The 15,894-nt window shown below is 41.8% G+C and overlaps 1 protein-coding gene across 1 annotated transcript; it reads left to right on the top strand.

Annotated features, from left to right (window-relative positions):
- Nucleotides 1-8,697: 8,697 nt before the first annotated feature.
- Nucleotides 8,698-11,341, top strand: LOC109150245 (auxin-binding protein T92-like). The gene is made up of 2 exons (XM_019298164.1): nt 8,698-9,106; nt 11,147-11,341. The coding sequence occupies exons 1-2, from the start codon at nt 8,723-8,725 to the stop codon at nt 11,339-11,341; spliced, it is 579 nt and encodes a 192-aa protein (XP_019153709.1). The 5' UTR covers nt 8,698-8,722.
- The last annotated feature ends 4,553 nt before the right edge of the window (nt 11,342-15,894 follow it).

The raw sequence follows: 15,894 nt of genomic DNA, 5'->3' as shown, positions 1-15,894 counted from the left end.
CAATCAAGGACTCCAGAACCCACCACACACGACCCCCTGACCCAAACACTACAACAACTAACGCAAGTCGCCCAGGCACTAAGCGACGTAGCTCTTCGCAACAACAGGCCCCCGCCTCCTCCATCGAACACGAACTCAGACGTCGCCCGAAAAGTTTCAAATCATCGACCACCCACGTTCTCAGGAGAAGAGGACCCCGTGATCCTGGAGGAATGGATCCGGACCCTCGACAAAATTCTCGGGTTAGTGGAATGCCCAGAAGAACGTCGCGTAGAGGTAGCCTCGTTCTACTTCGGACACAAGGCCGATCTTTGGTGGATCCACGAGGGTCCCGCTTACCAACAAGAACCAGGGTTCAATTGGGAAAACCTCAAAACACGACTATGAGAACGATTCTACCCAACACACGTAAAGGCATCCATGTACGAAGAGTTCCTTCATCTAAAGCAAGGGACAGCCACCGTCATGGAATACCACAAGCGATTCCTCGAACTAGCGCGCTTCACACCAGAGCTAGTCCCCACCGAAGTAACCAAAATAGAAAGATTCGTCTCAGGCCTCAACTTCGAAGCCCGAAAAGCACTAGTGGTAAGCAGACCTCGGACACTCAACGAGGCTTACTCCAGTGCCGCCAATCTCTATCGAATCCAACTACTCCAATGCGGGGTTCAGGAACAGATACGAAAAAGGAATACCGGAGGGGGAGCACCACCGGTAAAAAGAACGAGGAACGACACCAACACAAGACCAAGCAACCTGACCAACCAAAGACCGTCCCTAGGGAACAATGAAGCAAACCCAAGAAGCTTCCCTTGCCCGAAATGCAACAAAAGCCATAGAGGAAAAGATTGCATGGGCAATCCCTGGCGATGCTTCAACTGCGGAGAAGAAGGGCACAAGGCCTTCCAGTGCACTCAACCCCAAAGGCCACGCCCCACCACCACGGGTCAACACGGAGGCACCACCCACCAAGGGAACTACGGCGCTCCCAGGAAAATATTCGTCATGAGCCGCACTCAAGCCGACCTCGGGAACGAGAGCAACCTCGAGGAGGGGAACTTAACCCCAGAAGACGAGGACCACGCAAACCCCACGGGAGAAAACCAAGAAGACGAATTCTGTCTAGGATAAACCAGCAATTCCTTGTAATCACCTTCATAGTGAAACTACTTATTTAGCGATTACTTTAGAATTATTATAAATAAAAGATTCGATCCTGCTTATAAAGATGAAACCAAAAACTATACAAACTAGCCAAGCCCTCACCACTAGAAGACAAAAAAAGGAAAAAGACAAGGGCCCCATCATCAAAAAACCTAGTGTTACTAATGGGAATTGAACCATTGACCTCCCACTCACAAGACCAAGGTCTTAACCACTAGACTAAGGGTGTTTCTTAAAACCTCAAGCGAACACTCCCTTCTTAAACCCCCACAAACTCCTAAAAACCCACAAAATCCCCAAATCAAAAACCCTTCTTCTTCTTCCTCTCCTCCTTCTTCCCCACTTCCTTCCCTTCCCCCTCCCACTCACCTCACTGCCCCCACCGTAGAATTCCCGCCAGCCGCACGACGCCACTACCAACCGAACGCCGCCACCGGCCGACCGTCCTTCGCCAGCCCCACGCCGCCGCCCAGCTACAACCCGCTGTCGCCACGGCCCAAACGCCACCACCACGCCATCGCCCCTCGCCGGAACCCACCTAGCCGCCACCGCCCTCGCAAGCGCCGCACCGCCGAGGATCTCGCCGGAAAAGCGTGCCGGAGTTCCGCCGCCGTCCCACCGGAAAATTTACCGGACAATTTTGTCACCAAGGAAAGCTCCACAATGCCGAAAAAGCCACTCGGAACCCGCACCCCAGAATGGAGCAACGCCGATTACACCGTGATCGGAGGTAAAGCCCTTGAACCCGACCAATTCTCTCCGAAATTGGTTGATATGCTTAAACACCAAGGGCTTTTGGATACGTATCTCGCCATTAAGGGGGATACGTACCCCGAATTGGTGAAAGAATTCTATCAACATCTAGTAGCCACCAAACGGGGTGATAAGCTAGAAATCACCACCAAGGTCCGAGGCAAGGAAATCATACTCTCTGAAGGCCGCCTGGCCAAGCTCTTGAAATTGACCACCACGGGTGTGTCAAACTACGACCGAAAGGGGTGGATTGATACCCAAAATGCGGGGTACAAGAACTACCTCGGGTACCTACTCGGGAAGGAGGAAGGATTCACATCGGCCACACGACCTAATAGGAAGTGGCTATCGGCGGAGCAAAAGATATTGGTTATGATTGTGACCGATAGCCTCTTGCCCACGAACAATAAGAGCAAGGACGTGGGGAGTTTAGAGTGCACCTTTGCTTACTTCTTGAAACACAAAATCAAGTTCAACCTGCCAGCCCTCATGCTAAAACACATGGAGTTTTGCAAATCAAGCAACCGACTTAGCCTACCATACGGGATGATCCTAAGTTGGATCATGGAGAAAAAAGGGGTGGACCTAAGCCACACCGAGGTCAAGACCGCAAATGGCATGACCTTTAATGCCCAGAACCTACGCCGCAATGATATCTACTACACCAAGGGAGGACATTACCTCACCCTCGAAGAAATTCGCCAAAAACCCGAGGATGAATGAAGAGAATTGGTCGACCAATTAGACATCTCCAACAAGAAGCTCAAACGGGCAATGCAAGATTGCGGAATCCTGGAGGGAAATGAGGACCAGGAGGAGGATGACGAACCCAACCCGTCGGTGCAACCACGATCAGGAGGGAACCCGAGGGAGCAAAACGAGGGCTCAATCAATGAACGCATACTCGCACAGCTCAACCGGCAAAACCAAATTATGGAGGAAGGGTTCTCATCCTTGATCCGTACGACACGCGCACTAGATCAGAGGGTGGCAGCAATCGAGGCCACCTTGGGCACTCGCGGGACGTCCTCAGGAGCAGGAGGCCGAGGTAGACCCAAAACCTTTCTATCACAACACCACCAGAAATCCAGTCTACCCCAGCTAAGGCAAAACGTGGGGCCACATTCCTAACCGGGAGGCCAAGATGCGGAATGCCTAGGGGGTGAAAGAATGGATTAACGCACCGGGCTTCGGGGACAAAGCCCCTCGTAAGGGGGGGGGGGGGGGAGAGTGTAACACCCCGTGTTACGACCCCTAAAACCAATCAATTAATTAACCCATAGCCCAAGAGAAAGAATAAATTATAATAATTAATTAGGGAAAGAGGCCCACCGTAGTCCATGGGCCCTTATCCCTAAACACAATCCTTAGTTCCAAAAGGAATAGAATTAGCAAGCCTATAATATTAGTTCCTAATCAGGACTCCTAAATATATATATAGGGGACTTAAGAGGCACCTAGAACCCCCCCCCCCCCCCCCACCACAATAAACGACTCACCACCCCAAAAGAGCTCCAAGAATTCCCTTAGAAGAAATCAAGAAAGCAAGAAAGCTTAAAGAAAGACCCTTCATAGCCAAGGAATTAATTAAGGCTAAGAGGTAACCCATGTCTCAACAAAACCTATTTTTATAGCTATGATTTCCCCCGTAGGATTTCCCCATATTATTGTGTATTGATGATTTGTGATATTATTATTGATGATTGATGGGATAATTCCATGGGTGATCTTGATATCGGGAGATTCTTGATAATTATGGTGTTCTTAACGATTATGTGGAGTTCTTGATAATTATATGTTGTTCTTGATAATTGTATGGCGTCCTTGATGCTTATGTGTTATTTGTACCGAATCTTGTAATTAGAAGACGAACCGTATTCTTGTTGATGTAAAAGTAATTAGAACCCTAGGTTGATGTTCTTGATGCTTATGTGATATTCTTACCGAATCTTGTAATTAGAAGACGAATCGTATTCTTGTTGGTATAAAAGTGATTAGAACCCTAGGTTGTATCGTATGATATTATTCTTGGTGTATCGGGTGGGGAAATCGCATGTTTGGGTGTCAATTATGTTTAGAAAAGCATGATAGGTTATGTGCCGTACGTTTCTCGTATTTGATCCGTAAATTGTCTACGTGTTGATCGTTAATTGCGTTGTAAAGTGTCTAAGCATGGTTTCGGGTTCCACAATGGTTCCCGGGGCGTTTTGTGTATAAAGAGTCAGTGGGGGGTAGGGGACCCGCCACCTACCTGCGGCCAGAAGGGGCGTCTCCGGCAGCGGGCAGCCGGCGGGCGGGCAGCTGCCCGCCGGCGACCCGTTGCCCGGAACAGTGCTTGCCGGCGGGCAGCCTGCGGGTGCCCCCCCACCCACCTGCTACCCGCTGGAAATATCCCCCATTCGGGACCCGGCTTCCCCGTTTGATGTTTCCCCGATCCCCGTGGTGTCCCAACGGACTCCGTTCATCGTGCAGTGTCTAGTTTAATGTTTCGGGTACCGTTCGTAGGTTTGTGAGTCTTATATATTGCATGCTAGTTGAATTGGTATCCCGTTGACCTAGGTGGAAGAAGTATGAACCCCCTTAGGACCATTCTTAGTATGTGAAGGATCACGCATAGGTTTTGTTATACGCTTTCTCCCTTTCGCAATGTGTTAATGTGGGTTGCATGTGCTTGCTATGTGTTATGTGTGCATGACACCCCAATTCGGTTGCGATCGGATTGGTTATTCCTGAGCTGCGGTTCAGAAGCTGGCTGCGGTCAGATTTACACTCTTGGGCTGCGGTCCACCGTTTGGTTGCGATCAAACGTTTCTACATGAGCTGCGGTTCATACTTTCCTAGCTGCGGTCAGACGACATACTCTTGGGCTGCGGTCCACTGTTTGGTTGCGATCAAACATTATGATGAGCTGCGGTTCATCGGTTGGTTGCGATCGACCCCTCCGTGTTGCGATACGGGGCAGGGTGCTGCGGGGCCGTGTCAGAGCTATATGCGCTGACCCTCATATATGGGCATGCGATTGGTCCTATGTCGCCAACAAAGTGTGCTATGTGATGAGATATGGATGAGTTGTGATTATGAGTATCTTGGGGGATGTGACTATGGGATTTATGCTGGGGATTGTTTATGTTGGGTTATGATTATTAATTGTGCTCAGCTTTATCTGTCTTGCCTGTTGTGGATTGTATACGCTTGTTATAACTGTTGCTTGTGTCTAGCCTTATCTGTCGAGTCATTCCCGGTTTTAAAAGCTAGAGTTCGTAGGATATATCTTCATGCTCAAAATGGTTTTCGTATATCTATATATATCTATATGTATTGTATTTCAACGCGTTGGAGTGGGTTACCAGCATCTCTCGCTGAACAGATATATTTGGCTTTCAGGCACAGAGGATTAGAGCACCGGAGCGCGCTAGACTGGAGCGTAGAAGTAGAGTAGTTTCCCTTTCGGCCTGTGTGCCATGTTATGCATTTACATTTCGGAGAATATTAGTTAGATAGCTTGTGCACCTGGGTTCTCTAGCCCAGGTGTGGCATAACACCCCGTACGCTTATGTGATACTTTGGGATTTAGTGAGATGTTATCCTTGTTATATAAGTTTTAAATGTTCTTGAAAATCTGGGGTGTTACAGTCGGTTTCTGATTCTAGAATCTTGGGTAATCACATAGTTGATGTTGGATATGAGCGCTACACTATGCTTACCTCCCATGGGGTCACCCATCCTGTGACTACTGTATGTCAAGCACGCTTAACCGCAGAGTTCTTTGGCTAGCCATAGTGCCACGTCTCGAATCAATAAGGGCTGAACTCAACCAACCCGATCTACGTCCAAGAATCCCCATCTTAACACCTGCCGCAACCTTTGAACACTAAGGACTGGACCCGATCCTTAGCCTCCGTGCTCACTAATCCCCCTCCGAGGACTGGACTTGGCCCGACTTACACCCACATCCCATCTAGGACTAGACCCAACTTTCGTTTGATCATCGATTCAAACTAGGGACCTTGACTCTAATATCAATTCTTGGATTTGAGCACTGAACTATGCTTACTTCCTAGGCGGTCACCCATCCTATGACTATTGTAAGTCAAGCACGCTTAACCACTGAGTTCTTTGGCTATCTGGTTGCCATATCCAACTTAAAAATAATTTGTGATAAGTAGGGTGGACATTAACCATCTAACCACACCCCTCTATGTTAAGCTACAACACCATGTCTTGAATCTTGTAAGGGCTGAACTCGGCCATCCCGACCAACGCCCAACAGCTGATTTCTTTTCTCGGCTTTTTGACAGGGATCCCAGTTTGTTGGCCTGGATGCTTTGGGGTATCCAGGACCTAAACTTGATACCGGCCAGGAGAATAGGTTAATGCAACCTTCAAGTATAAATGAGGTTAGGAGAGTGGTTTTTGGGATGAAAAAGCTCTGGAGCCTTAGGTTGGATAGCATTCAGGCTACCTTCTATAAGCATTTCTAGGATACGGTTGGGGTTTGTCTCATGAATTTGGTTAACTCGATGATTGAAATAGGGAAGGTTCTAGTTGATCTTTTGACTGCGTTTATCACACTTATTCCGTAGGAGAGACCAGAAAGCGCAAGGGATTTGCGCCAATCAGTCTCCCAAATGTGGTAGGTTAAGGCCTTGGATGCAACGTATTATTGGGCCTATTCAGAATAGCTTCCTATGGGAAAGGTCCACACTTGACAATGTAGTCCTTACTTAAGAGGTGGTTCACTCTATGATTCAGAAAAGGGGAAAACTAGGCATCATGGCCTTGAAATTGGATCTCCAGAAATCTTACAATAGCCTCGATTGAGCGCATGAGACAAAAGCTTGCAAATTGGATAGCAATTTCTCTTAGCTTGGCGGGGAGGAGAGTCCTTGTTCAATTGACTTTGGCATCCATGCCTACGTACACCGTGCAATGCCTTGCACTTCCCAGTAATGTGTGTCATGAGATTGTTAAAATTTGCATAGACATTTTGTTGGGAAGTAATGGAGAGGCTAGGAAGATTCACCTAGTGAATTGGAAGGACGTTAGCATGCCTCATGAGAAAGGGGGTCTCAGTTTTCATTTGGCTAAAGACGCCAACCTTGCTCTCCTGAGAAAACTTGCTTGGAAGTTAGTTACTAGACATGATAACACTTAGGTGCAAGCTTTATGCGACAAATACGTTAGGCAAAAGAACTTTTTCACAGTCTCATCGATAGCTAACAACTCATGGAGCTGGAGGAGCATTTTTAAAGGAAAAACAGTGGTGGAGTGTGGGGCTCGCTAGTAAGTTGGTAATGGAACCTCCCTACACTTCTGGTCTGATTAGTGGGTGGGTGATAAGCCTTTCAACCTTGAACCTGATGTAGTTATCCGTGACAGTCTCACTAATGCCAAGGTATGTGACTTTATTCACAATTCTCATGACTTGAATTGGATATTCTACAGGAATTCATTTTCTCTAGGGCTCCTGAATAAATTTGTCAACCCCCTTTTATCTTGAAGAGAATATGGAAGACAAACCGAGTTGGCCTTATGCGGATTTAGGAACTTACCCAATGAAGTCGGCTTATTAGATGCCGGTAGGGAATCATGATGAAACAAATGACATGGGGTGGATTTTGAGGTTAAAGATGTTTGATTTGTGCATTGCGAAAGGGAGTTTGTTAACTGATATGGAACAGAGGAGGAATGGGTTGACCAATGAGGGAGAATGCCCAAGGCGTGGTGAAGAGGATGAATCCATTAAACATATCTTCTAGGACTGTCACTTTACCGTGGATATTTAGTGGCCTTGCGTCACGTCGAATGGGTTTAGGAGGAGTAATTTGGGACTGACGATTGATTGGATTCAATCCAATTGCTCTAGAGATTTCGGATATCAAGGTAACACAAACTGGTAAACCAAGTTCGTCTGCACTCTTTGGGAAATTTGGAAAGCCAGAAATGAATGGGCTTCCAGGTAGACTTAGAAGGATTTCGCGGGAGGTTGTTAGAAGAGTCGAATATCTTGCACAGGATTCTTGTCACTTCTTAGCCAACAAAAATATATTCGGCAGGTGTAGTTTGAAGTGAGTTAGATGGACGCCACCAGGGATCATTTATGTCAAGCTTAACACTGATGGGGCTAGGAAAAGCGAGTCAGACTTGGCTAGCATTGGTGGGCTCTTTAGGAATCATCAAGGTGACTAGATATTGGGTTTCACTGTGAACATGCGCTGGTGGGCTCTTTAGGAATCATCAAGGTGACTAGATATTGGGTTTCACTGTGAACATTGCAGCCACTATGAGCTTCTTAGCAGAGGTTTGAGGCTTAAGGGAGGGGCTTTGGATTGCCAAGGAGACAGGTTAGAAAAGGATTTTAGTTGAACTTGACTCCGAAGCCGTGGTGAAGGCCTTGCTTGGGGACTCGGAGCTTAATGGAAATGTGGGGGTAATTAGCTTGAAGATTGCAGAAGAATAATGAACAATTGGGGGGTCGAGGGTCATAATTGGGCACGTCTTAAGATAAGGGAACAAATATATTGATAGATTGGCCAACATGGGACAAGTTGGGGAACTTGGGTAAGGAAGTTTTTTAGGAGTTGCCCGACAAGCTTAGAGAGGTTCTCCAAGCCGATGCGGGAGACACAATGACATTACATGTCAAGAAATGGGGCCTGAGTCCCCTCCGAAACACAAAAGAACAAAAAAAAACTTTATCGAGGATGTGTGCATCAAGTCAGATTATACACCTTGTACCAGAGTATGAGCAATGAGTTCTATTCTCATCATTTGGGAGACTCGAAGGCCTTCTTTCTAGTCATCCATGTCCTACTTTGTTCAAGAATCCTCGCTTGACGGGCGTCGGAGAGGGAGGCCGGAGAAGTTTGTGAAAATGAGCCGGCGTTTAGTCGGAGTTTTGTCTTTGGCGGTTGTTTTCTTCTCCTTAACCGTCGAAGCTTTGCACTGTTCAATCAAAGGATTACCGCTAATTAGGAATATCAGTGAGTTTCCACAAGATAACTATGGAAGTCCTGATTTATCTCATATCACGCTTGCTGGTTCAGTCATGCATGGCATGAAAGAGGTAGACGTATGGCTCCAAACACTTGCCCTAGGTTCTAAAACACCAATTCATAGACACTCTTGTGAGGAAATCTTTGTAGTGCTGAAGGGGAGTAGTACCCTCTACCTTGCATCTAACTCACATCCAAAATTGTAACACCCCGTAAATTCAAACGCTAATTGAAGATTAAATGAAGAATTAATACAAATTTCCTTGCTAATCTATTTCTAAAAATCCTGAAATTTAATAGTCGAAGGACTAGATTTTGACTAGTCACTTAAGTCAAAGGGTTGTACCTTGTGCTTCTTGAGTTGTGCCCTTGTTCCCTTGTCTTTCCAACATTAGTAAGGGTAGGAATGTCTTTCTACCTAAGAATTGTGGTTCAAGCTAACCTAGCAAGACTCTTTCATTTCATTCACCCTTCACCCTAAAACACAAAAAAAGAAAAAAAAAAAAAAAAAAAAAAAAAAAAAAAAAAAAAAAAAAAAAAAAACTCTAGCCTCTCTCTAAAATGAATTAAGCTTCTTCTCCAAGCTAGAATTTGAGCATCCAAGTCTTGCAAGATTTTCTCCCAAGATTCCTACTTTCTTCATCTTGAGCATAAGGGAGGGTAAGATCCTTGGCTTTTTGGTGTTTCTAATCTCCTTCTAGGTGTCTTTTTCTAAAGTTAGGATCTTTGTTGTGTTTTGTTATGTGTAAGAAGTTGGTGTGGAAGAGGAGCTCTAGGAAAGGCTTTTAAGGGTGAAAAGAGGAAGTTGTTAGGCTACAAAGTTAACACATGCTTTACAAAACCTATTTTCTTACTTATATGATGATTCTTGGTTTCTACTTGTGATTCTTGTGTTGATTTATGAGATTTGATGCATTGTCTTGTGGTGATGCATGTTTAGAGCTTGTTCTTATGGTTCTTAAATACCATTGCTTGGCTATTTCTTAGGTTCAAGTCATATTGTTGTTGTGTGTGAGATTTTGGGTGTTTTGGACTTGGATTTGGCCTTGTTGTTGAAAATCTCAGAAGGGATATTTTGGTGTACAGGTGCGTACCCGCGGGCGGAACAGCGGGCAGAGGCCTACCCGCCGCCCCACCCGCGAGGTACATGGCCTCGTGGGTATGTGTACTCGCGGGCGGAACCACGGGTGGAGTTCCACCCGTGGCCCCACCCGCGGGGAACGTTGTGGGTTGATGCCGGGGATTTGTTCCCCGTGATTCCTTCTTCTAGGTATTGATGTTTTGACCTCCCGATGTTGATTTATTGGGCTATTTGTGAGTCTTCTTGATGTTTTGTATGTCTAGAACGGTGTGTTAGGAATCCATGTAGGATTTGGTGTCTTGAATCGTGCTAAGGGTTCAACTTTGTGATTCGTTGGGCTAATGTGAGCCTTGAACGTTCTTTGGAACTAATTTTGGTTTACCCGTTTGATAAGCATGCTATTTTGATGTTGATATGCTAGTGTGTGTGGTTTGTTCCTTCGTAATGAGATTGCTAACTTGTGGTGGCACTAGGAGGTAATGGTTGGAACCGAAATAAGGTCGAGGGTAGCCATAAGGTTGGAACTATGATACTTGTGACATGTAGTTGTTACCATGTGAATGTGTTTTCCTTGCTTATGAACATGTCTTGATGTATTCTACTTTGTGATCAGTAGGATGCATCCTGAGTTGTTGTCTCTCATGTTTGTAGTTTTGTTGATGTCGTGAGGGTGATGATCCTCGTTTCTTTTGAGAGTGTTTGATGAGTCCTTGGTGTTGACTTCTCTCTTTGGTTTTGAAATGATATATATTGTATTCCTGTTCCAAATGTTTTTGTTTATATCTATCTATATATGTTATTTAACGCGTATTGATGGGTTACCAGCAATATTCGCTGATCGGGTGTTATCCCTTGATTCTACAGGTTTTCAGTAGATGCTGAGAGCGCTAGCTGTGGATCGCTAGATAGAGTAGCCACCATGTTTAGACGTTACCTTTTGTTGGCCTGTGTGCCTAGTTTAGCGGCCTGTGTGCCTAAACTTTTACTGTTGTTGATTGACTTGTTAGTTTTCCCGCCTGTGCACCTATGTTTGAGATAGGTGTGGCATAACGCTTACCGATTTTATATAGCTTCCGCTTGCTTTATGTCTTGATGATTAGATGTTTTCCTTTGAATTTAAGTTTTAAAAATGTGGTAAAAATCGGGGGTGTTACAAAAATACCCTGGGAACCCACAGGAATTGCCTATCTTCACAAATATCACTTTTCATATACCTACTAATGATGCTCATCAGGTATGGAACATTGGTGAATTAAAGCATTTACAAGTCTTGGTTATTATATCTCACCCACCAGTGAAAGTGCTCATATATGACGACTGCTCATACCACACACAACTGCTAGACTGAAGTATCCTTATTATTGGGATGATCAGTGTCATCAGACTACAGTAAAGATGAACTTTAACTTCTTTAACTAAAGATGCTGTTAGAAAGAAATAGTTAATCACAAGATGTATATCAGAGCATTTGGATATTTCATGTTATACTCTTGTGGTTTAATGGAACCAAGTTAATCCCTTATGTGAGAGGTGATGGGTTCGAGCCTTGGTGAAGGCGTATTTGTTTGTATATTTGAGTATCTCCCTTCTCTTGTAATAAAAAAGATTATTTTTTTTTTCAAAAAAAAAAAATGCACTATTCTCATTGACCTAAATTACATAGTATACACTCTATATGTATAAATAAAAGATTTTACCACTTAGTTGTACAATCAACTTTTCACATTCGTATGATTGTTCAATTTGTTAAATTATATTCACTCACTACACTTATATTCAAACATAGCCTACATACATATAAATTTAATAAAAAATCTCCATGCTCGCATTACTTCTTCTCGATATAGATGACCCTAACCACATGTTTGGTAGGATGTAGTTGTAATTCAATTACAACCTTGATGAGGCCATGAGACCCCGGGACTCATTTTATTGCGAAAGTCTTGACCCAAATAGGGATGGTCAAGGAAAGTCTTGGCCGAAGTGGGTGGGGGTGGTGAAGGAAGGAGGTTGGCCCAAATCTTGTTAGGCTAGGAAGGCATGGTAGCCGAAAACGGCACAAAAGAGGGGAGGGGAGGAGTTTACCGGGGCAAAATCGCGCCCGTCGAAATCCTCGTAGCGGGTCACGTTGGACCGGCAGGCCAGGTGAATACAACAGCGCACCACACCATGGCTTAGAGTAAAATAGTAAAAGATGTTACCAGCAGGGATCAAACCCAAAACATCCAGCGTAGCACGCATGTCCTAACCTACTAGGCTACTCTATCTCTTGTGAATTAAGGCATTACTACTTATATTTGTTCCAACTTTCATGGGCTGGTAGATTTACAAACTTGCCACAATCATTCGTCGGCCATGGCGCCCCTAGGGGGCCTGGTGCACCCCACCGTGGGGGCAATATTGAAGGTGTACATGTGTGTGGCTAGGGTGGTGAAGACGTACTGATGCAGATGTAAGGATGGAATGAACACGTGGGTGGTGGTCATAAAGGGTGAAGCATCTCCGTCCACTTGGCAAGACATAGGAACTCTTGAACACTATTAAAGGAGGTGTCATGCCTCCTTTAAGACATCATGATCTAATCAATGCAAGCGCCATGGTCCAATGGTTTCTTGTCCATTGTTTCAACCCACCCACTTAGGGTTGATTCTCATTAGCTACATTGTTATACTTATTATTTCTAGCCCACTATTTGGGGCTACAACTTATATAATTTATTTAATATTTGAGTTTCCGTTTTGGGCTAGTATCTCGGATTTTGTACGCAACTTTGCTATCCCTCTATTCTATGCTTCTATACCTAGTTCGGTTTGTGGTGGATCGGGTTTCAACAAAACCATCAAACCTAATTCTTCGCGAAGCACTATTATATTATTTAGTTGAAGGGAATTGCAATTTCATTTGTGGAATTGAAATTCATAGGGCTCCCTGTATGAATTCAAATTCGGTGGTGGATGGAAAGGGAAAAAAAGGAAGAAATTACAACATTATATTACCCTTGATGATGATGATGATGATGATGTTTAATATTATTATTAGCATTTTATATGCGCGATACGCGAAAATTCATGCTCAATATTAAAATATTGATAAATATAAATAATTAAAAATTATAATTTGAATTATATATAAACAAATAATATATGTATTTTGTACACACACATATATAATTTATCATTCATAGAAATTTAATTAAAATATAATTAAGCATTAAATAAATAAATAATGATTTTAATAAAATGATAATTAAAAAACAAGAAAAAGATATGATAGATATAGTTGTATGGTAATAATGATGTGTTATCAATGTTAGAATTAAAAACTAATGGTGTAAGGTAGTTTTGTCTAATAACATCAAATGTACAACATTTAAAATACAATACACACATTTATTTGCATGCAAAAAGAGGGACATAAATCAAGGATATAACCTTAATTGAGGCTTATTATGTTTTTAAATTATTATTGTTGTTATTGTTATTGTTGCTATAATTATTATTATTATTAAGGGTATTTTAGTATTTTCCTTTCAATTCTCGGAAATTCTATTCCTATCTACTAAATAATGTAATTTGAATTTCTACTTTATTCTTACCCTTCTTTTTGTTTTCTCACGGAATTACAATTCGTTTTCCTCCCTAATTCAATTCCTTGGCCATTTATATCGTGCACCAGGACACACATTGCATTGTGCGCCATGGTACAAAATGACGTTTTGTACTTTTTTGGGAGAAATTTTGTTTTCCGTGACTGCTATTAACTTCTTTAAAAAATATCATGTTTTGAAAAATGTACATAATTGCATAATAGAATGTGCATAATTGTATAAGAGAATGTACATAATTGTATAATAGAATACACATACTCTTTTTTTAAAATAATACACATAATCTAACATAATACATAATACATAATACACATAAACATTTAACATAATATACATAAACTCTTGACATAATACACAAACTCTTAACATAATACACATAAACTTTTAACCCTTAAAAAAATTCTATGTTTCGGATGTACATAATTGTATAAAAGAATGTACATAATTGTATAACAGAATATACATAATTGTATAACATAATGTACATAATTATATACCAGAATACACATACACTTTGTCGCATCAACTCTCCACACAATTTGACAAAACAATGTCATTTTAAGAGGTGCGGAACATACATTGTTACGTACACCGTGATGCATGGTATAACGATTGTAATTCATTCCTTTCAACCAAATGTCTTGTAAGTGCTTATCTAATCTTAAACGTTATGGGTTCAATACCCAACAATAATTGTACAATAATATGGACATAATTGCGTGATCCTAAAAGTTGTTGAAGCATGCCATTGTGTACCTTACTACCTTATAGTTTAATAATTTGGCCCAAACCACATGGGAATGTAGGAAGGAATATAGACATAGAGTCATATCATTACTTTGTTGTCATAATTATGAAGTGTAAGAATTAGTACACCCTCTTAATTACCTTCGGAAGAATTACTCCGCAATGACAATGTAGTATCTGTTGTATATATTTTTACATTTTTTAAACTATTGTAGTTTAAAGAGTCAATACTCCATCACTGGGGTTCAATCCTGTGACCTTCCCTCAAGGGGAGCCACTGAGGTGTCATCTAAGCACAATGTGCTTGGCAATTGTTTGACTTGGTTAAAAAATAATATATGTGTTTGTTTAAGTAGATTTTTGTGACTCCAAAATGTTAAAATTCAAAAATCTGCTCAAAATAACTTTTTCAATTAACTTTTTTTAAAAAAAAAATTATACCAAATAGCTATCCGCTAACAACTAACACTTAATTTACCAAACACTTTTCTACGATCAGCTAATGTTATCAATTAATTATACCTTCTAATTAACTCAATTAACTAACAACTAACAACCATTTACCAAACAAGATTTATGTGTTAAAATAATGTATGTTATAAGTTAGAATAATATATTTTATATTTTTTTGGACCGTAATTCACATAGCTGTGTGAACTAGGGTCCATGTGATAATGATTGATTCAATTGCCCAAATAAGCAAATCCGTTACGGGCCAAAATTTTATCTAAAGCAAAAATTCTCCAATTGCTTCCATTGAGCCCCAAAATTAACAGTAGCCCGCATCCCGAATTGGTCAATTCGGGCAATTCAATAAAATCCACATGAATTCCAAAAGGCCCAGTTTAAATTAGGCCAACCCATGGACAATTAGTAAACTTGATGCTATTAAAACCAAAGATGAATCGTTATGCAATGGATCATAGTTCAAAATGATTCTTTTTGTTTTTTTTTTTAATGAAAAGAAATCACAATCGTCATTTAACTGATTTTGTGTCTATGACATGTTTAGGATAATATGAGACTAAATGGGTGTACAAAATGAAACTGAATAATATATCTTACATATTGAGTATATATATTGTCAAATGAATATGTAGTTGAATTAGAATGATACTTTAGTGATGTTGTAATGAAATTATAGTGTGTATAAATTGAAATTGAATAGTAAATCTCACATATTGAATGTATATTGTCAAATGAAACCGTGGTTGAATTAAAATAATACTTTAATCGTGTTGTAATGAAACTATAGTTTTTATTAAATGAAACTGAATGATCCATATAGTTATTTAATTTTGGTTTGACTCTATTTGTCGAATGGTCGATAAAACTTTGCAAATACACGACAAAACGAATATGGGAAAGACTAGGAAGACAAACAAAGATAAGAGAAGCGGATGAGAGAAGATCACAACGAAGATGAGAAAAGCTACTGCATAGACTTTATCAGAATTTGCCGTCTACCATTGTTAGTGGCTACAAATTTTTTTTATTTTTTTTCATCAAATTATTCAAACTACATCGTATTGTTTTATGATCCATGC

The sequence above is a fragment of the Ipomoea nil genome, unplaced genomic scaffold, assembly GCF_001879475.1.
Source record: "Ipomoea nil cultivar Tokyo-kokei standard unplaced genomic scaffold, Asagao_1.1 scaffold2219, whole genome shotgun sequence".
In the NCBI taxonomy this organism is placed as follows: domain Eukaryota; kingdom Viridiplantae; phylum Streptophyta; class Magnoliopsida; order Solanales; family Convolvulaceae; genus Ipomoea; species Ipomoea nil.
Note: the sequence above shows the minus strand (reverse complement) of the source record. Positions and strands in the feature narration are given on the sequence as shown.